We start from the raw sequence: 27,873 nt of genomic DNA on the forward strand, positions 1-27,873 counted from the left end.
TGAAGGAGATTATTCAGTTTATAAAAATATTATTAATTTGAAGTGGACTGATTGAATTAAATATCTGGGTATAATTTTGAATGTTAATTATCAATCTTTATATAAATTAAATTATGCTCCATTAATGAAAAAAATTAAAACTGATTTGATTTAATGGAAAGATTTACCTATTAATTTAATGGGAAGGATAAATACAATATCTTTCCACATATACAATATTTGTTTCAATCTATTGCGTATTTACTTGATAATTTTTTTTTGAGATTTTAAATAAAATGGTTGGGGAGGTTTATGGAGGGGTAAATTTTCGAGAGTAGCTTTGAATAAATTAACTTGGAAATATGAGTTGGGGGACTACGTTTATCACATTTTCAAAATTATTATGAGGCAGCCCAACTTAAATTTATTAGTTCATTGATGGATTTGGTACGGCCTCCTAGTAGGGCTAAAATTGAGATGGCAAGTATTTCTGAATTTGAAATACATCCATTTTTGTTTAGGTGGAATATAAATTTGTTACAACAATATAATGAGCCTATACTAAAACATTTAATGAAGTTATGGATAAAGAAAAATAAAATGATAGATTCTAGAGGTAAATTATTGGCTTTGACTCCATTGTATAATAATCAACTTATTTCTTTTTCAATACATAATCAAAGTTTATTGCATTGGAGAATTAAAGATGTGAAAAATTTGGGAGATTGTTTTAAAGAGGGTAAGTTTTTATTTTTTAATCAGATGAGTGAAGATTTTGGTATTGTTGAGAATTCTTTATTTCTTTATTATCAAATTCAATCTTTGGTAAAATGTATGTTTGGTGGAGATATGATTTTACCTAAAATGACTAAATTTGAGACTTCTCTTATGAAGGTACCAGAGAAGGGTTATATTTCATTTATGTATCAAATATTACAGGATGGTCTGGATAAAAAGGGTTGGGATAGATCTAAAAGTAAATGGGAAGTGGATATTGGTTTTACTTTTTCTGAAGAGGATTGGTTAGATATCTGTTATGATGGTGTAACTAGATTGATAAATGCACGTTATGCAATGATTAATTATAATTTTTTACATCAATTATATTTGACACCTGAAATTTTTTTTAAAAAGTATGGTTTTCATGAATCAGATTTGTGTTTTAGATGTGGTGATACGGTTGGAACTTTTTTTCATGCCGTTTGGTCATGTATACATACAATCTTTTTGGAAGAAAATTCAATCGATTTTAGAATATCTGTATAAGATTAAAATAGTTTTAGATCCAACGGTATTTTTATTGGGTAGTTTGCAACCTCTGAAAGGCTTGGGATTAGATAAGTTTCAGCTTGCTTTTGTATATTTAGCTTTATCCGTAGTGAAAAAATATACGTGGAAAGATACAAATATGATTGATATTAATAGATGGCATAATGAGATGAAATATTGTTTAATAATGGAAAAAATTACGTATGTTTCACATGATAATTATAATTTTTATTAATAAGTGGCTGTTATACTCAGAATATTTACATTTCAATTTATATTGATTAGATTTTAATATGTATATTTAACTTTTTAAAAAAATATTCTTTTTTTTAATGGCTCTCCTTGGGAGTGTTGGCTGAAGGGGGGGGGTCTTTTCTTTTTTTATTTTTATATATATATATTAAAAAGTTCATGTTTAATTGCTGTATATGTCATATTATTTGTTTTTTGAACAAATAAATGAAGTATTAAAAAAAAGCATATTTGAGGTTGAGCGAGGTTTTGAAATTATAGAGGAATCAGAAGTTGTAGAATTTGGGAATTGCTCTGTTCATGTAGTAAATGTGGGTGCTGAGAGGAAATGGAGCAATGTTATATTAAGCATAGAGGCCAACAAAAAGAAATTCCAATGTTAAAATTATTTTGTTGGCCGACATTGACATGGTTGTGGTGAAGAGCTAGTGGGCTGTGTGATGATGGTTGCTGTAGATTAGTGAACTTTGGAGCAACTACTTACAAATGTATTTCTGGGATATTCAAGACCATAAGCTGGCCACCATTGAATGCATTGTCTCTTGTTCCTTCACCCTTGCTCTCAAAATAAACTGTGCTCAGTGAATCTCTTCACTCGCCTTTGTGTAAAATGATGATGTCACTCTGTGTGCCACAGATTTCAGGAGTACATAAACAAGAGGCCTACTTATTATCTCTGAAGTGCAACAAATGACTTTGTTTTTGACAAGTATAACAATATTTTCTTTTGTATGGCTAGATCCTAGATTGGTTTGTGCAAATCTGCTTGGCTTTGAAACATGTACACGATAGAAAAATTCTCCACAGGGATATCAAATCGCAGGTGAGTTTGAATATCAATTCAGCTCTGGAAATATTTTCAGAAATCTGATTGATAACTCACAATATCATTATTTGGAGTTAATGTTGAATTTTATAAATGCTTTCAAAGGAAGAAATTCCGGCTGGATCTAAAACCAGAGGGCATGAATTTGAGGTGAGGGAGAATGATTTAAAAGGGACCTGAGGGGCACCTTGTATGTGGACTGTATGTAGAAGGGAATGGGACAATTTTACCATTCAAAAGGCAGTTAAACAGGTACAGAGGTTTAGAGGGATACGAACCAAATGCAGTCAAATATGAAGAGCAGACCAGTTGAGCTGAAGGACCAATTTCTGTGCTGCACAACTCCATGACTGACTTCTGTCACACAAGTCTCAAGAGCTGTCGTGAGTTAGTCAGGTACATGAATGGGAATGCTATGTCACTGTCAATGAAGGCACTTAACTGTTCAGAATTTTTTTTTTAAACAAAACCCTTTCAATTTTTACAAGAGCATTAGATTTGTGTCAACCTGCATTCACGATGCACTTTTAAAGTAGTAAAATGCCTCCGCATTTTTTTCAGGAAGGCCATTCAGGATTTTAATAATGGAATGACATACTAGGTGATATATCAAGTGGGTGTGAAGCATTTTAAAGGAGCAAAGCAAGGTTTAGAGGAGGGAATTCCAGAAATTCATGCTTTGAATGAAAGAGTTAGAATTTGGCATACTTGTGAGGTGGAAATTGAGGGAGCGCATGTATGTAGAGGCGGTGGGACATGGAATGAGGAAATGGCTGTACACAATCTGCTAGAGGAACTTGGGTTGATCGGCATCAGTGAATTTTAGAATGGTGATCCTTTTCTTGTTGACACTATAGGTCAGAAATCACAAAGTGATACCTGAGTGATATTTGATGCAAGTGGACAACATAAAATTTATTGTGGCCAGAAAAATTTGAGTGGGCAGGTGTGTTAATGGGATAATTAGGATGGAAGTAAAAGCATGGGTAAGATTTTCAGATGCATGTAATTTCAGTTTAAGGTAGAAGTGAGTGAAAAGGCAGCATGATTGGTTGCCCAGTGTTTGGAAGCTTGCCACTGGAAGAAATGTGCCACCATTTAAGCTCAGACTGTTACCAGTGACTGGTGGAGAATCAATGGTCAGAAAGTGTAGATTGTGCTCCAGTCTGAAAGTGAGGTCCTGGGTCTTTCCAACATTTGGAGAAAATGTAGTTGATAATTCCAATAGTTGATTGCTAGAGTAAAGAGGTGGGATTGCATTTTTTTTCAAGAAAATATGAATGATGGCAGATGGAAAGGGGGTTAAAATCTGGAAAAAAAATAATAACATCAACCAATATGGGTCCTGAAGGGAACCATAAAATATTACAGCACAGAAAACAGGCCATTCAGGCCTTCTAGTCTGTACCAAACTATTATTCTGCCCAGTCACACTGACCTGAATCCAGTCCATACTCCTTTCATTAAAGTACCTGTCCAAATTTTTCTTAAATATTAAAACTGAGCCCGCATTCGCCATTTCAACTGGCAGCTTGTTCCACGCTCCCATACTTTCTTTGAAGAAATCTCCCCCAAAATGTTTACCCTTAACCCATGTTGTCAGCTCTGTATCTCACCTAACCTTGGTAGGAAAAGCCAATTTGCATTTACACTGTCTATTTCCATCACTATTTTGTATACCACTATCAATTTGTCCCTCATTCTTTTACTCTCCAGGGAATAAATTCCAAACCTGTTTAACTTTCCCCAGTAACTCTGTTCCTGAAGTCCCAGCAACATCCAAGTAAACCTTCTTTGCACTCTTTCAATTTTATTCACCTCTTTCCTGTAGTAGATGAACAAAACTGCACACAATACTCAAGTTTTTGTCTACCAATATCTTGCACAACTTTATTATTATATCTCAATTCCTACTCAATACTTTGATGAAGCCCAACATGCCAACAGCTCTCTTTATGAACCTTTCTACCTGTGATGCTGCCTTCAGGGAATTATGTATCTGAATTCCCAAATCCATTTGATGTACACTTCTCAGTGCCCTACCATTTACAATGCATATCCTACCTTGCTTTGTCCTTCCAAAATGCAACAGCTCATATGAAATTCCATTGGCGATTTTTAAAAATTTTTTCAGCCCATGTTTCCAGCTGGTCCAGATCCCTCTCCAAGGTTGGAAAGGCTTCCTTGCTGTCCACAACACCTCAGATCTTTGTGTCATCTGCAAAGTTGCTGATCTAAATTGACATTGTATAAGCGTTGAGAAATCTGATATTTTGGGACTCATCAGCAAATGCAGACCAAATAATATGGTGCTAATGCAAAAGGCACATACTTAGGTGACGTGAACAAGATAGTTTAGGAGAATGTATATGGGTGGATAGAAAAGAACAAGAGAAAGATGAAAGCACAAGTTGATGAGTATGGTGGTAAGCCTTGGAGAAATGTCTGGGCCACGTATTTGGGGAAAGGCAGGAAGGAGGGAGCTGCACTAAATAAAATGGATTCAATCCTGGTTCAAAAACAAAAGTGCAGAGCACTCTTTGGACATGTCCTCAGTCATTTCAATATAATGACTTTAAGGTGTGCCCAGGGGAGAGGTTCGTGAAGGCTTCTGCTAATATTTTTGATTTGGTCTGACTCTTCATTAATTTTTCTCTGTCAACACAAATTTAGCATAATTTTAGAAAAGACGAAGGGCAGGGAGAGAAAAAAAGTTGCATTACACTGTATCTTGAATATTTTCAGATGTTCAAAATCTCACATCCAATAACGTCTAATTCTTATCAAAACACTTCTTTCATAGTCTCTGTATGCATTAAAGTGGTTTAAAGTCACTGAAGTAATTTCTTATTTAAGAAAGGATGTATTGGAGTGAAGAGGCTTGAGAGAAAATTCACAAGCATAATTCCTGCAATGAGGGGATTAGCATATGATGAACATTTGACGGCTCTTGGATTTACTCCTTCGAGCTCAGAAGAATGAGTAGGGAATCTCGTAGAAGCCTTTTAAATGTTGAAAGGCCTGGGCTGAGTAGATGCAGCAAAGTTTCCCATGGGAGGGGAGTATAGGACAAGGGGGCAACAGCTTCAGGATTGAAGGATGCCTATTTAAAACAGGAATACGAATTTCTTTAGCCCCCTCCAGCCCCCTCCAGCCCCCTCCAGCCCCCTCCAGCCCCCTCCAGCCCCCTCCAGCCCCCTCCAGCCCCCTCCAGCCCCCTCCAGCCCCCTCCAGCCCCCTCCAGCCCCCTCCAGCCCCCTCCAGCCCCCTCCAGGCCCCTCCAGGCCCCTCCAGGCCCCTCCAGGCCCCTCCAGGCCCCTCCAGGCCCCTCCAGGCCCCTCCAGGCCCCTCCAGGCCCCTCCAGGCCCCTCCATATCAAGCCCCACAAACTGACTGAAAGGAATCATCATCATTCTATGGGGTGGAGAGCCAGAATATACCTGTAGAAACCCTTAAGACTTCACATTGTCTTCCAAACCAACCTCCTGTCCTTTTTAGCCACCGTGATTTCTTCCTTGAGATTTTTTTAAAATCATTTTTTTTATACTCCTCAAGTGATAGGGGACTCTAAAGTTGGGGGTCAGACAGGCAATTGTGTGGATGCAGGGAAGAAACTCTGAATGTGGTTTGCCTGCCAGGGTCCAGGATGTTTCAGATCGCATTCAAGATATCCTGCAGTAGGAGGGAGAACAGCTAGAGGTCGTGGTACGTATTTGGTACCAAATGGCATAGGTAGGAAAAAGGAAAAGGTCCTGAGAAAAGACTACAGGCAATTGGGAAGGAAGTTGGACCACAAAAGTAATCCTCTCGGGATTGCTGCCTGTGCCAAGAGACCGTGAGTATAGGAATAGAATGAGGTTGAGGATAAATGTATGTCTGAGGGATGGGAGCAGGGCCCAGTGGTTTAGATTTCTGAACCATTGGGAACTCTTTTGGGGAAGGTGTGACTTGCACAAAAAGGGCAGGTTGCACTTCAATCCCAGGGGGACCAATCTACTGGTGGGGAGGTTTGCTAAGGCTACTGGGGAGAGTTTAAACTAGAGTTGTTGGGGGTGGGAACTGAACTTGAGACTGGGGAAGAGGCAGTTGGCTGACAGAGAGAAAGCTTGGCGACAGTGTGTGAGAGAGGATGGGCAGGTGATCGAGAAAGGAGGCACTTAGATGGATGGTTTGGAATGTGTCTATTTTAGTGCAAGGAGTATTGCGAACAAAGCGGAAGAGCTTGTAGCGGGTATTAGAACTTGGAGCTATGATGTGGTGGCCATTAAAGAGACTTCGATGACTCGGAGAGGAATGGTTTCTTCCAAGTGTCGGATTTCTTAAAGGACAGGTAGGGAGGCAAAAGAGGTGGGGGCATGGCACTGTTGATTAGAGATCGTGTCACAGCTGCAGAAAAGGTGGATGTTACGGAGGGATTGTCTACGGAGTCTCTATGAATGGATGTTAAGTACAGGAAGGGGTCAATAACTTTACTGAGTTTTTTATAGGCTGCCCAATACAAACCGGGGTATCGAGTAGATACGGAAACAGATCCTGGAAAGGTATAATAACAGAGTGGTTGTGATGGGAGATTTTAACTTCCAAAATATCCTAGAGGAAGGGATTGAGATGGGTGGAGTTTTAGGTGTGTTCAGAAAGGCTTCTTGACACAATATGTAGATAAGCTTACAAGGGGAGAGTCTGTACTTAATTTGGTATTGGGAAATGAACCTAGTCAGGTGTCAGATTTCTCAGTGGGAAAGCATTTTGGAAATGGTGATCACAATTCTATCTCCTTTCCAATAGCATCGGTGGGGGGGGGGGAGGTTGTGGGAGTGGGGGAAGAGAGGAACAGACAAGTTGGAAAAGCATTTCATTGGAGTCAGGGCAGTTATGAGGTGATCAGGTAGGAAATTGGAAGCTTAAATTGGGAACAGAAATGCTCAGGAAAAAGTGCAGAAGAAATGTGGTGAATGTTCAGGGGATGTTTGTGTGGAGTTCTGCATAGGTACGTTCCAATGAGATAGGGAAGTTATGGTTGGGTAAAGGAACCATGGTGTACAAAGGCTGAAATTAAAAGAAAAGAAAAGCTGACAAAACATTCAGAGAGCTCAATAATGTTAGTGATCTCGAAGATTACAAGCTCACAGGAGGGATCTTAAAAAGGAAATTCGGAGAGCCAGAAGGGTCCATGATCAAGCTTTGGTGGGCAGGATTAAGGAAAGCACCATGGCATTCAACAAGTATGTGAAGAACAAGAGGATAATATGTGAAAGAATAAGTCCTAATCAGTGTGACAGTGGGAAAGTGAATGGAACCGGTCAGAGGTACCCAATTAATACTTCAGTATTCACTGTGGAAAAGGATCTTGGTGATGGTAGTCATGACTTGTAGCAGACAGAAAACCTGTAGCATGTAGATATTAAGAGAGAGGATGTGCTGGAGCTTTTGGAAAGCTTCAAGTTGGATAAGTTGCCAGGACCGGTTGAGATGTCCCCCAGACTACTGTGGGAGACAAAGGAGGAGATTGCTGAACCTCTGACGATGATCTTTGGATCACCAATGGGGAAGGGAGAGGTACCGGAGGATTGGAGAGTTGCGAATGTTCCTTTACTCCAGAAAGGGAACAGAGTTAGCCCAGGAAATTATAGACCAGTGAGTCTTACTTCAGTTGATGGAGAAGATCCTGAGAGGCAGGATTTATGAACAGTTGAAGAGGTGTAATTAATTAGGAATAGCCAAGATGACTTTGTCAAGGGCAGGTTGTGCCTAATGATTGAATTTTTTGAGGATGTGACCAAACAATTGAAGGAAGAGCAGTAGATGTCGTGTATGTGGATTTCTGCAAGGCATTTGATAAGGTTCCCCATGCAAGTCTTACTGAGAAAATAAGGAGGCAGGTGATCCAAGGGGTCATTTCTTTGTGCATCTAGAATTAGCATGTCCACAGAAGGTAAAGTGGTTGTTGACGGGTTATATTTTGCTTGGAGGTCAGTGACCAATGGTATTCTTCAGGGATTTGTTCTGAGGCCCATACTCTTCATGATTTTTGGGGAAGTGATGGGGAAGTGGAGGGATGGGTAGGTAAGTTTGCTGAGAACACAAAGGTTGGGGGTGTTGTGGATTGTGTGGACTGCTGTCAGGTTACAAATCTGGGCTAAGTGGCAGACGGTGTTCAGCCCAGATAAGTGGGAAGTGGTTCATTTTGGTAGGTTAGATATGATGGCAGAATATGGTATTAATGGTAAGACTCTGGGCGGTGTGGAGGATCAGAGGGGGTTTGAGTCCAGAGGATGCTCAAAAGCATCTGCGCAGGTTCATTCTATGGTTAAGAAGGCATTCATTAATCGTGGAATTGAATTTAGAGCCAAGAGATAAGGTTGCAATGTTATGAACTATATCAGCAACATTGGTAATGACCAAGATGTTGGTTTTTCAAAACAATAATTTGTGGCAGCATGCATCGTGATGCAGGTAAACCGGTTCCATGTTTGTCACGGCAGCGGAGCACCCGCATCAAGGTGACGCCGCCGGGTTTTGCTTCCCTCGTGGGCACGAGCACTCAGCTGCGTCATTACGACACTGCCAATGCAGAGGCAGGACTTGTTGGCCGCCTTGTAAGGCGCAGCGTGGACTTTTTCAAATAAATTTTTGGAAACGAAACTGACTCCAACATATAGTCTTTTCCTGTTTCCCCCTCGTAGCTACCGTGACAATTTTTTATTATTATTAATTACATAAAACTTGCTTGGCTTGAAAGATTAATATTAACACAAATCTGTTACAGCAGCTATACCTCTATAGGACCCTGATCAGACCCCACTTGGACTGCTGTGCTCAGTTCTGGTTGCCTCACTACTGGAAGGATGTGGAAGCCACAGAAAGGGTGCACAGGAGATTTACAAGGATATTGCCTGGTTTAGAGAGCATGCTTTATGAGAAAAGGTTGAGTGAACGGCCTTTCTCCTTGGAGTGAGAGGATGAGAGGTGACCTGATAAAGGTGTATAAGATGATGAGAGACATTAATCGTCTGGATAGTCAGAGGCTTTTTCCCCAGAGCTGAAATTGTTGCCACAAGAGGACATGGGTTAAAGTTCTGGGGTGTAGGTACAGAGGAGATGTCGGGGGTATGTTTTTTTATGCAGAGAATGGTGGGTGTGTGGAATAGGCTGCCGGAAGTAGGGACTTTTAAGAGACTTTTGGATTGGTACATGGACTTGGAAAAATAGAGGGCTATGGGTAACCCTAGCAATTTCTCAGGTTGGGACATGTTTGGCACAACTTTGTGGGCTGAAGGGCAGTAGTTTTTTTTCTATGTTTCTGTTACCTCATTTACTCCATGTTGCCTATATCTGCTACACACATCTGTCTTCTGAACCAGATCCCCCACTATCGCTCAAACTAAGGTTCCCTATGCCTGCTAACCTTGCCTTTAATTCTGACAGGAGCATACAAACTCTGTACTCTCAAGATTTCACCTTTGAAGGTTCTCCACTTACCTCACACATCCTTGCTTGAAAGCAACTTATCCAAATCCACCATTCGAGATTTCGCATTTCCTCGAAATTTGGCTTTCTCCAATTTAGAATCTCAACATGAGGCCCAGACCTTTCCTTCTCCATCATTAATTTGAAGCTAACGGCATCACTACTACAAGTAGTGCTTGATGCAAAGTCATTGGGTGTATTTAAGGCAGAGATTGATGGGTGTCTGAATGATCAAGGTATGAAAGGTTATGGGGAAAATGCAAGGCAGTGGAGCTGAGTGGGAGAATGGATCCTGTCATGATGCAATGGCAAAGCATACTCTGGGCTAAATAACCTTCTCCTATATCTTATGGTCTTTTGCTTTACCATCAAAATATCATTTTGAGATGATTTTAATATAGAGAACCGTGGAAGTTGCACAAACAAAAAAAATATATCATTTTGAGATGATTTTAATATAGAGAACCGTGGAAGTTGCACAACCAAAAAAGTTGCACAAACAAAAAAGATCCTATTGGTAGGAATTTCATGTGGTTGTTTATGTCACAGTTGATTTGGTTCAACATCACCTCTGGTGTTGCACTGTCTTAAGTTTGTTATCCAGTGCCAATCCTGGTTACCTGTTGGGCATGCAATGTGAGATTTGAAACCAAGACCTTTAAATTTAAAATCTTAAATTTAAACAAACAGCACAATAACCGACCATTTCAGCGCACGAGTCTATGCCGTCCAATTGCACCCCATTAACCTACAACCCAGTACATTTTGAACAGTGGGAGGAAACTGGACGGAGCCCCTGGGGAAAATCTAAGCAGACACGGACGGGAAGAACTTACAAGCTGCTTACAGCGCAGGATTTGAACCCTGGTCCCAATTGCTGGTGCTGGAGAGGCATTGCGATAAATGCTACGCCAGCCATGTCACACAAACTATAATCGTTCCAAACCCAAGCTCTGCTCTCTTTTGAAAGATGATGTATTGAGTACATTTTCTGTCTTAGAGCAGGGAATGGAGCTCACTCACTTGGTGTCTTGTGCATTTGAATAGTTGATTCAGTCTTCTGTATACGCATGATTGAAAGTAATTTCCATCCATTTCTAATAGGCTTGAGAAGATGATTTTCTCTGTAATTGGAAATAATTTAAGTTCTTGTTAATGCACAAACTACTGTGTGAAATATTTATGTCCAGCACAATTTGTATTTCTTCAATAGTGAAGATTCTTATTTTCTTTAAGCAGTTGGGAAATTGTTTCATCCCTGTTTTTTTTGTAATCTGTTAAGCCTTGGTTTAGTACAAATGTGTCTTGTCCTGCCAGTTGCTGTCACAAAATTATGGAAAGATGTTTTTAACTTTTGGTGCCTGTATGATAACTTGTAAGAACAAATTAACAACCTGTTTCATTGAATGAAGTAGTGCATGTTGCATTTAAATCTTTGATGCAAAAGATCCAAATTCTCTAACCTGTTAAAATTCTGTTTATCATTAAAGTAGAACTAATATCATGCATATTCCAGTTGCAAAATGTTTCCTTCTGTGTTTTGAATACTAAATCTAACGCTTATTCCATTTCCAACCCAGAATATCTTTCTAACCAAAGATGGTACAGTCCAGCTGGGAGATTTTGGAATAGCTAGAGTACTAAACAGGTACAATTCAAACTATTTGAAGGGGAGATTAATTGCTATCAGTTCCCTCTTTTGTTCTTGCACCTTTGGGAAGAGAATTGAATGACCTTCAATCTTGTCCAAAATACAAAGTCACTTTTTTTTAACTTTGAGAATTACTTGAAAATGTTACTTTTGCTTGTATATTCTAATATCTTATGGTCTTTTGCTTTACCATCAAAATATCATTTTGAGATGATTTTAATATAGAGAACCGTGGAAGTATGTTTCAGGATCATTTTACTTTGCTTTATTTAATAGTTTAAAAATGTCCTGTGTCATGTAATTTCTTGAATACCGTAAGCGTTCTGAGAGGCTTCAACGTAATGTTAATTAATGACATTGGACACTGTTTAGAAAAGCTAACACCGTAACCTATTCAAAGAAAGTTGTTATCAGGAGCTTATTAAAGGAAAGAGAAACCTGGATGGAAAATTTTGGCATAATTTTATTTGAGGTCTGACAATCAATGCAGGAGTTCTTCACAAGCCCTTGTGGAGAATAGGTAAAGAGAATGAGAATTTTAAAGTCAAAGCATTGCTGAAATGGGTGTAACGCACAAACATGCTTGAAGATCAGTAAGTCACGTGCCATCCATTGAAAGTAAAGGTTCACCAACATGTCAGGCTTGGGCCCTTTGTCACGGCATAAACAGGCAGACGCCTGCATATAAAGGTAAGAGGAGAGGAGCGATTGAAGGGGCAGAAGGAGGAGCATAGACTAACAGGTCAGAGGTCATGGGTGGACACAGGTGGGAGGATAGAAGAGAAAAAAAAGCTGAGACGTGACTGGGTGAGGGTTGCTCTCTAATAGGAGAAGGGGCTGGGGGAACTGGAGCAAAGGAGATGGGGAAAGAGAGACTCGGGAGGGAGGTTAAGGAAATTGGAGAAGCTGACGTTAATGAAGTTTGGTTGGAGAGTGGCCAGATGGAATAAAATGTTGAATGGGCATTGGATTTTTGTCAAGAGCTGAGGCAACTGGTGAGTTTGGACTTGAGCAATAGGATTAGAATATTTATTTTAAAAAGGGCAGCAAGAACAAGCCAAGGAATAGCAAGTTGGTGAGCCTGATATCAGAAGTGGGAAAGTTGCTGGAGGGAATTCTATGGGGTAGGATCTACTGGCATTTAGATATACACTGTTTTGAAATTGTCAGCATGGTTTGTGCATGGGAAATTCTGTCACACAAAATGAGTTTTTCTTAGCCAAGAAGATTAATGAGACCAGGGGAGTGGATGTTGTTGGATCGGCTTCTGAAAAACTAAGGTCCCGTATGGCAGGCCAGTCAAATGTGAGTTGGCCCACAGTTCAAACTGGCTTGGTGGAAAGAGTCAAATCGTAATGGCAGAGGGTCATTTTTCTGATTGGAGGCCTGTAACCAGTAGGGTGCTACAGGGGTCAGTACTGAGTCCAGTATTAATGATTTGGATTAGAAAATTGTTAATGTAGTGTTACAGATTTGTGTAAATATTTAATGTTAAACTATATTTCTTATTATAAAAATGTCTTCGTATTATAAATTATAGAGTTAAAATATTGTATCTTTATTGGTAGTAAGTTAGCTGTAGGTTGGTACAGGATCACACACGGTCAGCACATTTATATAGAACCATTGTTTTCAGAGAAGAGAGTTCATTCTCTGGGTTGATGTGTCTTGGACAGATAGAGCTAATGGATTTCAAGTGGGTCAGTTATTCAAGAACTGCTAAAGGAGATGAGGTCAGAGGTTGTTATGGTTAAGGAATGGTTTTGAAAAAGGAACAGAATTTTAGTGGAAATAAAACTGATGGTCATGTGGTTTCCATGAATCAGGAAACCTTGATTTTGAGAAATTCTAAACATTCTGAGTTTAGTTTTGGAAAAGTTGAGTTTGGGGAGGACAGAAGCCAAAATCCCTGTGATACAGTGGTTGAAACCTTATGACAGACAGGATTGAGTTATAGAAACCAGAATTGGTGCTGTGTTTTTTCTGGAAAAGGGGAACACGGAATCAGTGGGTTTTGAAATAAGGAAGACCATTTCGCTGTCTCTTTAGAAAAGAGGACAGATTTCAACTGGGTCTATTTTCATGTTGCCACTTCGTTTAATCCTTGTCTGGGTTTGTGAATTAATCTTGGAAGAAAATAACCACATTGTGAGTAAAAAGGCCTGAAGATGTAATGTTTAAAAGTGCTTTATAATTATTTCTGAATCTTCAAGCAAGACAAAAATAATGCTGAACTTTTAAAGATTGACTTTTCAAAGTGGAACTTTAATCACGAATGCGCTCTTGCGCTCTCTCTCTCACATTTGCGCATAGTGGGGTTAAGTTTAGAGATGAGCAAGAATTATGTCATTAATAGTTTAATTTAAAAAAAAACAATTATTTTGAATTTTCCATTGCTGTTCCTGTGTTAGTGCTAACAAAGCCCCTTTGGTCCCAAAAATAATTGAAAGGTTTGTGTCTTGGGTAAACTTATACCTCTCATTTTGTTCATTTTAGATTGGTCACAGTGTTTGAGCTACCGAAAGAAAATAGACACACACACCGAGAGCAGTTCAGTTTATACAAATGTTTATTACTAATTCAAAAGCTGATTTCACACTACAATATGCAAGCCCTTCCCAACAATACTTATCAACGCTTGGACTGGTCCCAACTGCCGAAGCGAGGCAACAACTGCACACTTGTAGTAGGTTGTCAGGGCGCTGGTAGCAGCTTCTCCACCTCCCCCGACCGGGACGTTGCTCGGACTCTGGTTGTTCTTCCTTCTTGACAAGGGGTGTTCCCACCCCTCGGAGAGTCTAAACTTAAGCAGCAGGACCACAGACTTTTATACCCCAAAAACAATTAATCATGCACCCACTCCCTCTAACATTTGTCAGTCAAAATCAAAGCTGAGCATACTATTCTACAATTTAGAAGATTAATTATTATGGAGCAGGATGCTATGATATCCTGGTTTATCTCGTAGATACAAGGACTCATTAAAACTTCTTGAGCAAGACAGGTTGTGACCAATACGTCAATTTCAGAGTGTCGTATTTGACAACTGGGCCTCACGGTGGAATTCCATTTCAAAGTGTATCTTCAGATAAGTCCCCATGGCTGAGTTTAATTACATCTGCTAGTTCTGAAAGTAAGGTGACCTGCGTGTGGACCCAGTGTCGTCAGTTCCACATAAGCAAAAAGCATCTGGGTACATGGTTTTAATCCTCCATTACAGTTTGTTAGTTCGTAACAGTAGTCAGTCAATTTGCAGGTGACTCCAAAATTAGCAGTGTAGTCGACAATGAGGAAGGATACCAAAGTCTACAACAAGATCAAGATCAGTTGGCAAGATGGACGAAGTTGTCTCAAATGGAATTTACACTTTAGTAAATCCAACTAGGGCAGGGCTTGCACTGTAAATGGCAGGGTACTAGGGAGTGTTTAGAACAGAGATCTGGAGTTATCGGGTGCATAGTTCCTTGAAAGTGATAATTTGTGAACTGGGTGAAGAAGCACAAGGAAGGGGCATCTTCTAATTTTTATTTTAAAATTAGATACGCAGCACAGTAACAGGGCCCTTTTGACCCACAAGCCCTTGCCGCCCAATTGACCTGCACCCCTGGTATATATTTTGAAGGATGGGACGAAACTGGAGCACCCAGAGGAAACCCGGGCAGACATGGAGAGAACATACAAATTCCTTGCATACAGCACAGAATTTGAACCCTGGGACTCAGTCATTGATGCTGTAACAGTGTTAACTGTGCTGCCAAATGTTTTACATGTTGCAATGGAAAGAGATATTGGTGAGACTTGTCCAACAGTGGGAAGTGTATCATTAAACTTGATAAGGTGCAGAAAAAATAACGAGAAAGTTACTGGGACTGTTTGACTTGAATTGTAAGGAGAGGCTGGGATTTTTCTGCCTGGAGCATGGGGAAGCTAAGGGAGAATCTTGTTGTCGAGGCTTATAAAATCATGCAGGGAGAAGGTAACTAGTCATAATCTTTTCCCCAGGGTAGGGCAATCTAAAACTAGAGGCCAAGGATTTAATGTGAAGGGGGAAATATTTTCAAGGGAACTGAGGGTCCCTTCACACATGATAGCAATATGTGGAACAAGCTGCGAGAGGAAGTGGTGGACAGGTACAATGTTTAATATACATTTGGTCAAGTACATGGACAAGAAAGGTTTTGAAAAATGTGGGTTCAATGCAGGCAAATGGAAACATAGAAGATAGGAGCAGGAGTAGGTCATTCGACCCTTTGAGCCTGCTCCGCCATTCAACGAGATCATGGCTGATCTTAAAGTTCAGTACCCCGTCCCTGCCTTCTCTCCGTAACCTTTAATACCCTTATACTGAAGAAATAGATCTAATTCCCTCTTAAATATATTTAATGAACCTGCCTCTACTGCCCTCTGTGGCAATGAATTCCACAGATTCACAACCCTCTGGGTCAAGAAATTCCTCCTCATCTCGGTCCTAAATGGTTTGCCTATTATCCTCAAACCATGGCCCCGGGATCTGGATTTTCCCATCATTGGAAACGTCCCATCTGCATCCATTCTGTCCAGTCCTGCCAGAATTTTATAGGTCTCTATGAGATCCCCTCTGAATCTTCTAAACTTCAGGGAGTACAATCCCAATTTGTGCAATCTTTCCTCATAAGTCATTCCTGCCATTCCAGGTATCAGCCTGGTGAATCGCCTCTGCACTCCCTCCTTTGCAAGAACATCCTTCCTTAGATCAGGTGACCAAAACTGCACACAATACTCCAGGTGGGGTCTCACCAAGGCCCTGTACGAGCTGAGTCAGAATGGCCAAGTTGGGACAAAGGGCCTGTTTTAATGCTATAGAACTGTAACATAGATCCAACCAGTTCTTCTCTATCGTACTTCCCCACCTGACAGAATTTGTTCATCCTATGAACAACTTCTTTTTTAATTCTTTTAAATTTCTACAAATCCTACATGGAGCCATAGGCACCACATGGGTCTCCACAACATCAACAACTACATCGGCGCTGCCTCCTATACTTGTGCATTGTCAATTATATAAATTTTGCTGCTACCACCATGCTCACACATCCACTCGGACTATTTCTGACACTTCTCTCCTATCTCTGCCTGTCTCTCTCCCTCCTTCAACCCTCCCCTCCCCCAAGAGACAAACTGTCCACGGACATTTATGGTAAATCCACTGATTCACACAACTCATCCTCCCACCCTGTCTCTTTTGAGGACACCATCTATGGCTCACATTCTCTCTGTCTCTGTTGCATCTGTTCTTGTGATGAGGCTTTCCACTCCAGGACATTAGTAATGGCCTCATTTTACGGAAACCGTGACTTTACTGTGGTCAAGTGAGAGTTCACTAGTACCTTCTTTTCTGGCATTTTTCCCATCACCCTGCCTCTCCATGGACAAAATAGAATTACTTTAGACCACGCCTTCCACCTGCCACTCTCCATAACCATCATATTCTTTGACATTTTTGCCATTTCCCCCTTTGGTGGGATTTCTTTCCAGTGTGCTTGTTCTTCCCCCCCCCCCCCCCCCCCCCCCACCATCTTCAGATATTTTCCTCTGCAACCATAAAAGGTGCAACAGCTATCCCTGAATTTCCTCCTTTTCCATCATCCAAGGACTGAAACAGGACTTGCAGTTGAGGCAAAGGTTCCCGTGCACCACCACCAATCTAATCCATGCAGGCACCGATCTCTGTGTGACCTCTTCTACACTGGCAAGACCCAGTATGCACCAGGTGACTGCTTTTCTGGGCACTTGAACTCCTGGTTGCAAGTCATTTTAATTCCTCTCCCCACTTGCACAGCAAACTTCCATTTCCAGGGTGAGGCCAAACATAAATTAGAGGAACAGCATCATCCCCATCACTTTCTACTGGCTTTCTCCCCGAAAAACCTTGGTCTCGTAGATGCTGTCTGACCCGCTGAATCTCAAGTTTTTTGGTCTAATTATGTTTGCAGATGACACAAAGATTGGTGGTGCAGTGAATGAATCAAGGAGGTAGTTCTGATGCAGAACAATATTGATCTGTGAGTAAAACAGGAAGATGGGATTTAATCCTGAAAAATGCATGGTGTTACATTTGGAAGGCATAATGTGCTGGGACATGCACAATGTTTGGAGGGATCCTTGGAAGTGCTGAGGATTAGAAGAATCTTGACATGTTCAAGAATTCCTGGTGCCAGCTGCCTCAATTAGGCATTGCATAGAATATAAAGAGTACGAAATTAATGGTGCAATTATACAAAACAATGGTAATGGTGTAGCTGGAGAACTGAAGGCCATTCTCTGTTAGGCCAGGGAAGCCTGTGAGTATACTGGAGAGATCTCAGTCATGAGGAGAGACTGGAATAGTGTTGGTTTGCCTTCTTCAGGCCAGAGAAGGCAGGGAGAGAAGGGGAACCTGATTGAGGGGGGGAAGTAATTGATGCAATGTCTTTCTTTACCCAGCAGGGGTGTTTATATAAAAAAACAGAGGCTAAAGGTTTAAAGTAAGAATCAGATTTCCCCCTCACCCAGAGTATTTCAAACTTTGAATTCCCTGCCTGAAGTGTTGGTGGAGAGCATTTAAATATCAACACGAACACTTAAAATAGTTTAGCATGGAAATCTTCAGGCTGAATGATAGGAAATGGGATTAGTTCAGGTGGGTATTTGATGGCCAACATGGTGTGATTGGCCAAAGGTCCTGTTTCTGTGTTGTGCGTCACTGACGTAATGACCTGATCAAAATATATCCCAAAACATGGAGAAATTTCTTTTTTCGGTTTCTGTCTCTATCTCGGGAGGAGAACTTTCATTAGTCATTTTCTCCAAACCAATAACTTCCACAGTTACCTTGGCAACACCTCTTCACACCCTGTCGCCTGTCAGGATTCCATTCCTTTCTCTCAATTCCTCTGCCTCCATCACATCTGTCCCCAGGATTTCATTCCAGAACATCCAATAGGTCCTCCTTCAAAAAACGTGGCTTCTTACTGAAAAAGGAAAAAATAGATATAGCATTTGTCCAAGAAACACACTTAACTGAATTGGAGCACAAGAAATTAAAGAGAGATTGGGTAGGACATGTAACAGCAGCATCGTATAATTCAAAAGCAAGAGGAGTGGCTATATTAATTAGCAAAAATGTGCCATTTAAAATAGAAGAGGAAATAATAGATCCAGCAGGGAGATATGTTATGATAAAATGTCAGATATATTCAGAGCTTTGGAATCTACTTAATATATATTCACCTAACGAAGAAGATCAAAAGTTTATGCAAGATATCTTTTTGAAGGTAGCTAATACGCAAGGGAACATACTAATAGGAGGGGATTTCAATCTGAATTTGGATCCAAATATGGATAAAACGGGGGAAAAAAATTAACAGGAAGAACAAAGTAACCAAATTTATAATTAAATCAATGCAAGAAATGAAACTTGTGGACATATGGAGGAAACAAAACCCAAAAGAAAAGGAATACTCATACTACTCGACTAGACATAAAACATACTCAAGGATAGACCTATTCCTGATATCAGCCCACATACAAGGGAGAGTTAGGAAAACGGAATATAAAGCTAGACTATTATCGGATCACTCACCCCTGTTATTGGCAATAGAGCTAGAAGACATCCCTCCAAGAATGTATAGATGGAGATTAAACCCCATGCTACTTAAAAGACAGGATTTTAGAGAATTTATTGAAAAACAATTAAAAATGTACTTTGAAGTAAATACGGAATCAGTGGAAGATAAGTTTATACTATGGGACGCAATGAAAGCATTCATTAGAGGGCAAATAATAAGTTATGCAACCAAGATGAAGAAGGACTATAATCAGGAAACAGAGCAGTTGGAAAGGGAAATAATAAACATAGAAAAAAAATTAGCAATAAAGGAAGATACAACCAAAAGAAGAGAATTGGCGGATAAAAAAATAAAATATGAAACATTACAAACATATAAGGTGGAGAAGAATATAATGAAGACAAAACAGAAATATTATGAACTAGGGGAAAAAACACACAAAATCCTAGCATGGCAGCTTAAGACAGAGCAAACTAAGAAAATGGTATTGGCAACAAGGAAAAAAGACAAACAAATTACATATAATCCAAAAGAAATAAGGAAAACTTCAGAGAATTCTATGAACAATTATACCGAACCGAAAACGAAGGGAAAGAAGGGAAAATAGATGAATTTTTGACTAAAATTGAACTACCAAAACTACAAATAGAGGAACAAAATAAATTAACAGAACCATTTGGAACAGTAGAAATACAAGAGATAATAAAAAATTTACCAAATAATAAGACACCAGGAGAGGATGGACTCCCAATAGAATTCTACAAAACATTTAAAGACCTAATAATACCGCCCCTCCTGGATGTAATCAACCAGATTGATGAGACACAAAACTTACCAGATTCATGTAAAACAGCAATAATTACAGTGATACTAAAACAAGGGAAAGACACACTCTCACCAGCGTCATATAGACCAATATCTCTGCTAAACACAGATTATAAGATAATAGCTAAACTACTAGCGAACAGATTAGCAGAACAGGTACCGAAAATGGTAAATTTAGACCAAACTGGATTTATCAAAAAAAGACGCACAACAGACAATATTTGTAAATTTATTAACTTAATTCATGCAGTAGAAGGAAATAAAGCACTGGCAGTAGCAGTTGCTTTAGACGCAGAGAAGGCCTTCGACAGAGTAGAATGGAATTACTTGTTCAAAGTATTGCAAAAATTCAGTTTACCGGAGAAGTATATTAATTGGATTAAAGCATTATATAAGGGTCTGTTAGCGAAAGTGACAGTAAATGTACATGTATCAAAGCAATTTAACTTAAGCAGGTCAACGCGGCAGGGATGCCCACTATCACCATTATTGTTTGCGCTAGCTATAGAACCACTAGCAGAATCGATAAGAAGAGATAATAATATAAAAGGAATAAAAATAAAAGACAGGGAATATAAAATCAGTCTGTTTGCGGATGATGTGATAGTGTACTTAACAGAACCAGAACTATCAATAAAAGAACTATATAAGAAATTGAAGGAATATGGAGAAGTGTCGGGATACAAGATAAACGTAAATAAAAGTGAAGCAATGCCTATGAATAACGCGGATTTCTCAAAATTTAAGGAGGAATCCCCATTCAGATGGCAAACGCAGGCAATAAGATACCTAGGTGTGCAAATAAACAAAAATCTAGGCCAATTATATAAACTCAATTACAATCCACTAATGAAAAAATTACAGGACGATTTAGAGCATTGGAAAGAGCTAACACTGATAGGAAGGATAAACTGTATTAAAATGAACATTTTTCCAAGGATACTATACTTATTTCAGGCATTGCCAATACAACTGACAGAAAAATTCTTCAAAGAGTTAAAGAAAATAATAAGGAGATTTTTATGGAGAGGGGGGAAACCGAGGATAGCACTAGACAAATTAACAGAATGGTATAAACAAGGAGGCTTACAATTGCCAAACTTCAAAAATTATTATAGAGCCGCACAATTAAGGTACCTATCAGATTTTTATCAAACAAGGGAAAAACCAGACTGGACGAGACTAGAATTAGATAAAATAGGGGAAAAGATACCTGAACACATATTATATAAATGGGACGAAAAATTGGTACAACATAGAACTTCTCCAGTATTACACCATCTCCTCAATATATGGAAGAAGATTCATGTAGAAAGAAATAAAATAAATTACCAAATACCAAAACTAATATTGACGCAAAATAAGCTACTCCCTTTTACAATAGACAACCTTGCCTTTAGAAAATGGGAAAAAAAAAAGGGATTAAAAGAATAGAAAATTGTTTTTCAGGAAGTAGATTCTTATCCTTTGAACAAATGAGAGATAAGTACAATATAACGGGAGATACAGCGCTGGCATATTACCAACTGAGATCCTACTTGAAAGATAAATTAGAAAGCAACTTGAGTTTACCAGAGGGAAGTAACCTTGAATATGTGATTACAGATACAATGTTAATCAAAAGATTTATAAAAAATATGTATATTAAACTGCAAGAAAAGGAAAATGAGGAAACAAATGGTAAAACTAAACAAAAATGGGAACAAGATTTAAATATAAAGATAAAAAAGGAAACATGGGAGAAGTTATGCTCTGGAACGATGAGAAATACAATAAATACGAGGCTGCGTATGATACAATATAATTGGTTACACAGACTATACATTACACCGCAAAAGTTAAATAAATGGGACCCAACAGTATCTGATAGATGTTTTCGATGTAAAAAAGAAAGGGGAACAACAATTCATGCAATCTGGACATGTGAGAGAGTAGAAAAATTTTGGGATGATCTCAATCAGATATTAAATAAAATAACAGAAAACAATATACCAAAGAATCCAGAGATCTTTCTCCTAAGTAACATAAAAAATAAAGAATTTGGAATTGACTTGGAGGATGCACAAAAAAGATTTGTTAAGATAGCCCTAGCCGTAGCAAAAAAATGTATTATGTCAACCTGGAAATTGGAAGATAATTTGAAAATACAACAATGGTATATAGAAATGAATAAATGTATTCCATTAGAAAAAATAACATATAGTTTAAGAAATAATATTGAAATATTCGAACAAGTATGGGAGCCTTACATTAAATACAATAGCGAAAACCTACCGGGAACAAACATTACCTAAGTTGATGGAAGGAGAAGAAAAGAAAAGAATGGACTCAGTAGAATTTCTGGTGTATTTTTGTTGAATGACAACATTGTCTAACTGAATTAATGCAACCTAGATTGTATAACTAAAATGGATGAGAGGGGGGGGGATGGGGGGGTGGCTTGGGAGGAGGGAGGGGGGAGGGAGAAAAAGTCACTGTAAATGCGTGGAAAAGAAAAAGTGTATATCATGGCTATTGTGATTTATGGTGTGAAAAATAAAAAATTTAAAAAAAAAAAAAAACGTGGCTTCTCTTCCACTGTCATCAACTCAGTCCTTACCTGCATCTCCTCCATTTTCCGCACATCAGCCCCAGACCCCTTTGCCCCGAGATGCAACAGGACAGGATCCCCCTTGTTCTGGCCTACTACTCCACCAGCCTCCGCATCCAACGTATTATCCTTTGCAACCTCCATCACCTGCAACATGATCCCACTACCAGACATATATTCCCCTCTCCACCTTCGGCTGGGACCCCTCTCTATGGGACCTCCTTGTTCACGCATTCCTTCGCACTAATTGCCCCCTTCAGTACCTGGCCCTGTGATCGTAGGAAATGCTATCCTTGCACGCAACACCTCCTTCACCACCATTTGGAATCTGCAGGGATCCGCCACTCCATCCAGTGCTCCCATTGTGGCCTCCTTTTTACCAGAGAGACTGGATGAAGGTGTAGCAACTGTGTCATAGTGTGAAATGAAGAATGAGAAAATGATCGGATGTAGTTGAGTCAAAGTTCAGTAAAAGTTGTTTTCTCGAAGTCACCTGCAGTTTTATAAAACCCCGCACGTTCCAAATGATGTCATCACATTGTGACGTCATAACATCACTTGGAACCTCCTGAGCTGGTTCGATTAAGTTTCTGTTGAGCCGCGACGTACCTGTTTCCCCCCCCCACCACCCCCCACCCCCCCAGATAGGAGGCTAAACATCTGATGCCATTACTGTCCACTGCTCTTGGGCGGTCATCCACACCTTTGCATCGGGGATCATGGCAAGGGCCAAACAAGGTCAAAATGAGCGGGCTTTAGAATGTCAATTATAAATGTCCAGTACACCAGTTAGACAATTGCTTTGTAGCACTCTGAAGGGGCCCTTGTATGTCCTCTGTAAAGGTGACCCATGTGCACCTCTGCACACAAACTCACTGTCCCAGAGTTCCTTTAGGATGAAGGGTGTTGTTCCATGCCTTGACGTGGGAACTGGGCCAAGTTTCCAAGCCGCTCCCGCAGTCTGCCTTAAACTTCAGTTGGTGGCGCCTCCAGCCTGCTTGCTGTAGGCATGAATTCCCCAGGTACAATGAGCAGGGCTCCATAAACATAATTCTTCAGCTGAGGAGTTGAGATCCTCCTTGGGTGTCATTCTTGTTCCCAGGAGAATCCAGGGCAGCTCATCTGCCCAATCAGATCCCTGGAGGTGGGCCATCAGAGCAGCCTTCATGTGCCTATGGAACCGCTCCATTAGGCCATTTGATTGCAGGTGGTAAGCTGTCATGTGGTGGAACTGCATTCCCAGCAGTCGCAACAAAATGTCCCAGAGTGTGGAGGTAAACTGTCTGAGGTGATGTGTGGGTAGGCCAAACGGAGATACCCAGACAGAATTAAAAGCTCTGGCGCATTAATCGATCGATGAGACCATCACAGGAACAGCCTCCGACCACTTAGTGAATCTGTCAATGACTTAACAAGTATCTGGACCCTCGTGACACTGGAAGTGGGCTGAAAATGTTGACGTGCACGTAGTCGAATCTGTGCTGCGGTGGGTGGAAAGGCTGAAGCGGAACCTTCACATGCCTTTGCACTTTTGCAGGTTGGCAGTCCGTGCATGTCTTTGCCCAGAACAAGACCATGCCATTACAAACTTGTCTGCTATCAGATGGACTGTCACTTGAATTGAGGGGTGGGACAGTCCGTGAATGGCATTGAAAATGCAACATCTCCACGCAGCAGGGATGACAGGGTGAGGCTGACTTGTGGAAATGTCACACGGGAGAGTGGTACCTTGCAGCCCAAAGGCTACATTGCCGAGTTGCAGGCTCGTGACAGCAATTCTACAAGCCGGAGTTCATCATCCTGGTGCTAATCTTTGGCGAATGTCATGTAGTCTACACCCAGAGAGAAGGCATGTACTGTTTGAATGAAGGAGCAGGACAGGGCATTAACAACCACATTCCTCTAAGCAGAGATGTGTTTAATCCTGGTTGAAAACCCAGATAGTAAGATGGGTGGCATTGTTGGTGGGCTGACCAGGGATCTGGTACTTTATGAAGGCGGACGTGAGCGATTTTTGGTCAACAAAAGCCGTGAATTCCCTGGCTTCAAAAAAAATAGCAGAAGTGTCTGACTGTTAGGTATATGGGGCACAGGGTGGTGGTCTGTAATTCCCACTTTGGGCACTATAATGTAGCAGGGAAGCCCATGGGCAATCTGACCTGCATATGATTCCAAATTCCTCCAATTTGTGGAACTCTTGCTTTGCAAGCCACATCTTGGGCAGCTTGGGTGTGTAGAGGTCCTTAAGTGATGATGTGTGTGATGCCATATTTGGATGTGGCAGGGGAGAATTGGGGAGTGACAGTGTCTGGAAACTCCAAAAGTTTGTTCGAGTACTCCACGGCATCTAGGGATGGGTAGTTTGGCTTTTCCAAGGTGGAAAGTCTGGAATGTTGTGGTGTTCACCAACCTGCGCCCTTTTAAGTTGACCATCAGTGAAAGAGCTCTGAGGACGCTGGACACAGCAGCAAGAATGAACTTGTCACCGAATTTCAGGAGTATAGTCCATGTGCCGTACATAGAAATTGAACTGTTACTCACTGCAGTGAGCGCTAGACTCACTCCTGGTATGGGTGTCAAAGCCTGAAGGAGGAAGGACACTAACCTCTGCACCCGTGTCGACTAGAAATTTGCAGTGGGAGAGTTTGTCCCAGATGTGAACTAGGCTTTTACAATGGTCATACTTGTCCAGGGCAACGTGCGCCCTTGACGCCGGTACTCTTGGAGCCTGGGCCTTTGGTGTGACACAGCACTAATTTTTGTGGGCCTTGCCACAGAATGTCTGTACAGGCGGCCACTGTTGGCGAGGGTTATCAAAGTCATTGTCACACATGAGGCAAATGTCTTCTGGCATATGCTCTTAAAAACAACTGCTCGAAGAACAAGCAAGGCCTATGGCTGTCTGCCAGTGCCGACATGTCATTCATTAACTCTGAAGGGATGCAGTCCCCTTGGCCATTGATCTGGAGGAGCTGTGCAACTTGCTCACATAGTGAGAGACTGTAAATCCAGAGAAGGAGGACTGTTAGGACTTCGTATTTGCTGGTGGGTCCTGAAGGAAATCCACTATTCGACTGGCCGTGTCCTGGTCAAGGATGCTTACCATATGATAGTACTTAGTGATGTCCACTTCTATCTTGCAAATGTGGAACTGTGCCTCGGCCTGCCCGAACCAAACTTCAGGTTGAGTTTTCCAAAAGACAAGCAGTTTGAGTGTTGTCCATGTTGGGTCTAAAATCCGTTTGGGCCTGTCAGGGTCACCAATGTATCAACTGTGTTGCAGTGCGAAATGAAGAACGAGGAAATGGTCAGATGTAGTTGAGTTCAAGTTCAGTGAACAGTCACCTGCAGCTTTTTAAAATCCCGCGTGTTCCAAATGACGTCATCGCATCCCGAGCCGGTTCTATGATCTGCTACAATGAGTTCATTAGCATTTTGCTCTATTCACTGCAATAATGGGGACCTCCCAGTGGCCAACCATTTTCATTCCACGCCCCATTCCCACACTGACATTTCTGTTCATGGCCTCGTACACTGCCAAACTGAGGCTCCCTGAAGATTCTGTGTAAACTCTCCAACCGGATGGCATTAACATCAACCTCTAGTTTCCATTGTCCCCTTCCTCGTCTCTCTCCCTTTCCCTATCCCTCTGTGTCCTTTCCTCCAGGTCTCCACCCCCTTCTCTCTCTATTCAGAGAGCTACCCCCTCCCCTATCACATTTTTCTTTTCTGCCCTTCCATTCATACCCACCTGTTGCCTTCTCCACCTCCTGCTTCCCTTTCTTCCCTCCTCTCCTCCCCCCAACTTTTTTATTCAGGTGCCTGCTTGCTTTCTGCTCGTTCCTTGATGAAGGGCTTCAGGCCCGAAACATTGGTTATATCCTTTGGCTTCTAATAGATTTGTATGACCTACTGAATTTTTGTTCATTGCACTGCAATCGTAGCACCTGCAGATTGCCCTGTTTAACTCAACTAAGAATGATCTGTATTGGGTGAAATATTTGCATTCATTCATAGTGTTTTATTTGGAAATGTTCGTACACATTTTAAATGGCTATTGCCACTTAAAAATGGCAAGGTCTGTTTCTAAAGCATATTATATTTATGACAACATTAATTTTGTTTTTTCACAGTACTGTGGAGTTAGCCCGAACTTGCATTGGCACACCATACTACTTATCTCCTGAAATATGTGAAAATAAGCCATACAACAACAAAAGGTACATTTGAATATTTAACCTGCTTTGTCTTTTACTAAGATGTGATAATATATCAATCATTCTTTACATTTATTTTCCTGGAGATGAATAATATTGACTGATACCTTGTCATTCATGTGTCTAGTGATATTTGGGCATTGGGCTGCGTCTTGTATGAGATGTGTACCCTCAAACATGCTGTAAGTACTTTTTGTTTTAAAATCATTTGCTCTGTGCCATTGAGTCTTGAATTTGGTAATTGTGGTTGACAAATGGTTGGGGTGTTTTGCAATTTTTATCTTCATTACAAGTCAGCACTGTTGACTTGTCCTTTGTAAACCTGTCACAGAGGTTACAGAGTTGACTGGAGTGATAGGTAGGCAGGTTGTAAAGGTTGATTCTCAAATGCTAAAACTGAGACAAGTTAAAATGTGAGCAATTTTACTGTGTGTCTGACAAGGTATACTTGCTCTCCATGCACTTCATAAAAGAGATATGGAAATCCTTCATTCTTGTGAGACAATTTTTTTCCCAAGCATCTGACCATATTTGTCTACAGCTCCCAATTTAAATTGGGCAATATTGATCATATTAAGGAATTTGTATTGTACTGTAAGTGGGGAGTGAAGGGGGAAGATCTCCATGGACAATATGGATTTGTTCAGGGAAGGTTACATTTGACTAATGATCAAATTCTTAGAGAAAGTAAGAAGAAGGGTTAATAAGGGCAATGTATTCAATCTGCATAGATTTTATCCACCTTGTTTCATCGTCCCACATAATACACAGGTGACCTCTGTTGGGGTACTTTCCCACACAAGTCATTTTTTTCGTTGCAACAAAAGCAGCTACAGTTCAGAATCTAGTTAATAGAGTACAATAAAGGATGTGTATTGTAGCAATTTGATGAGTAGGGAATTGAATCCTGAGCAATTGGGTTTAAAAAAAAATCAAAAGATGGGGGGGAGAAACCAAAGATTAAGAGAATCAACTGGGAGGGGGAACAAAAGCCACAAATTCCAAAGACATAGCAAGGGACCTAACCCAGGTGTTAGAAAATTCAACAAAATAACAGTTGAAATATACCCAACCAATGGAGGGTGTATTAGCTAAAGCTGTAGGACCTTCGACGTGCAGAGAGAAACCAGTGTAATGGTTCAAAAAGTTAAGTAGTTTGAAATGGAGTTAGGAAATTCTGCATATTTTAAGATGTTTGAGTGGGGCGGTGA

The 27,873-nt window shown here is 40.5% G+C and overlaps 1 protein-coding gene and 1 long non-coding RNA gene across 18 annotated transcripts in view; one reads left to right on the top strand and one right to left on the bottom strand.

Annotated features, from left to right (window-relative positions):
- The window catches only part of nek1 (NIMA-related kinase 1), a 240,341-nt gene that overhangs the window by 13,305 nt on the left and 199,163 nt on the right, over positions 1 to 27,873 (top strand). For 16 of the 17 annotated variants that reach the window (XR_011358400.1, XR_011358407.1, XR_011358411.1 and 13 more), the window contains exons 5-8: positions 2,240 to 2,323; positions 11,374 to 11,441; positions 26,579 to 26,665; positions 26,790 to 26,844. Coding sequence is in view for 14 of the 17 variants with exons in the window: in XM_069941511.1 (XP_069797612.1) it covers positions 2,240 to 2,323; positions 11,374 to 11,441; positions 26,579 to 26,665; positions 26,790 to 26,844 (294 nt within the window). In the remaining 3 variants the exon portion in view is untranslated. Of the gene's footprint in view, positions 1 to 2,239; positions 2,324 to 11,373; positions 11,442 to 17,416; positions 17,486 to 26,578; positions 26,666 to 26,789; positions 26,845 to 27,873 lie in introns of those variants that run through there. The other variant, XM_069941618.1, reaches the window with a different exon arrangement.
- LOC138765039 (uncharacterized) lies at positions 10,265 to 18,430 on the bottom strand. The gene is made up of 3 exons (XR_011358437.1): positions 18,294 to 18,430; positions 10,817 to 10,917; positions 10,265 to 10,413 (listed from the first exon to the last, which is right to left on the bottom strand). It is a non-coding gene; the product is annotated as an uncharacterized lncRNA (long non-coding RNA).

This window comes from Narcine bancroftii, chromosome 1 (genome assembly GCF_036971445.1).
Source record: "Narcine bancroftii isolate sNarBan1 chromosome 1, sNarBan1.hap1, whole genome shotgun sequence".
NCBI classification, from domain to species: Eukaryota; Metazoa; Chordata; class Chondrichthyes; order Torpediniformes; family Narcinidae; genus Narcine; species Narcine bancroftii.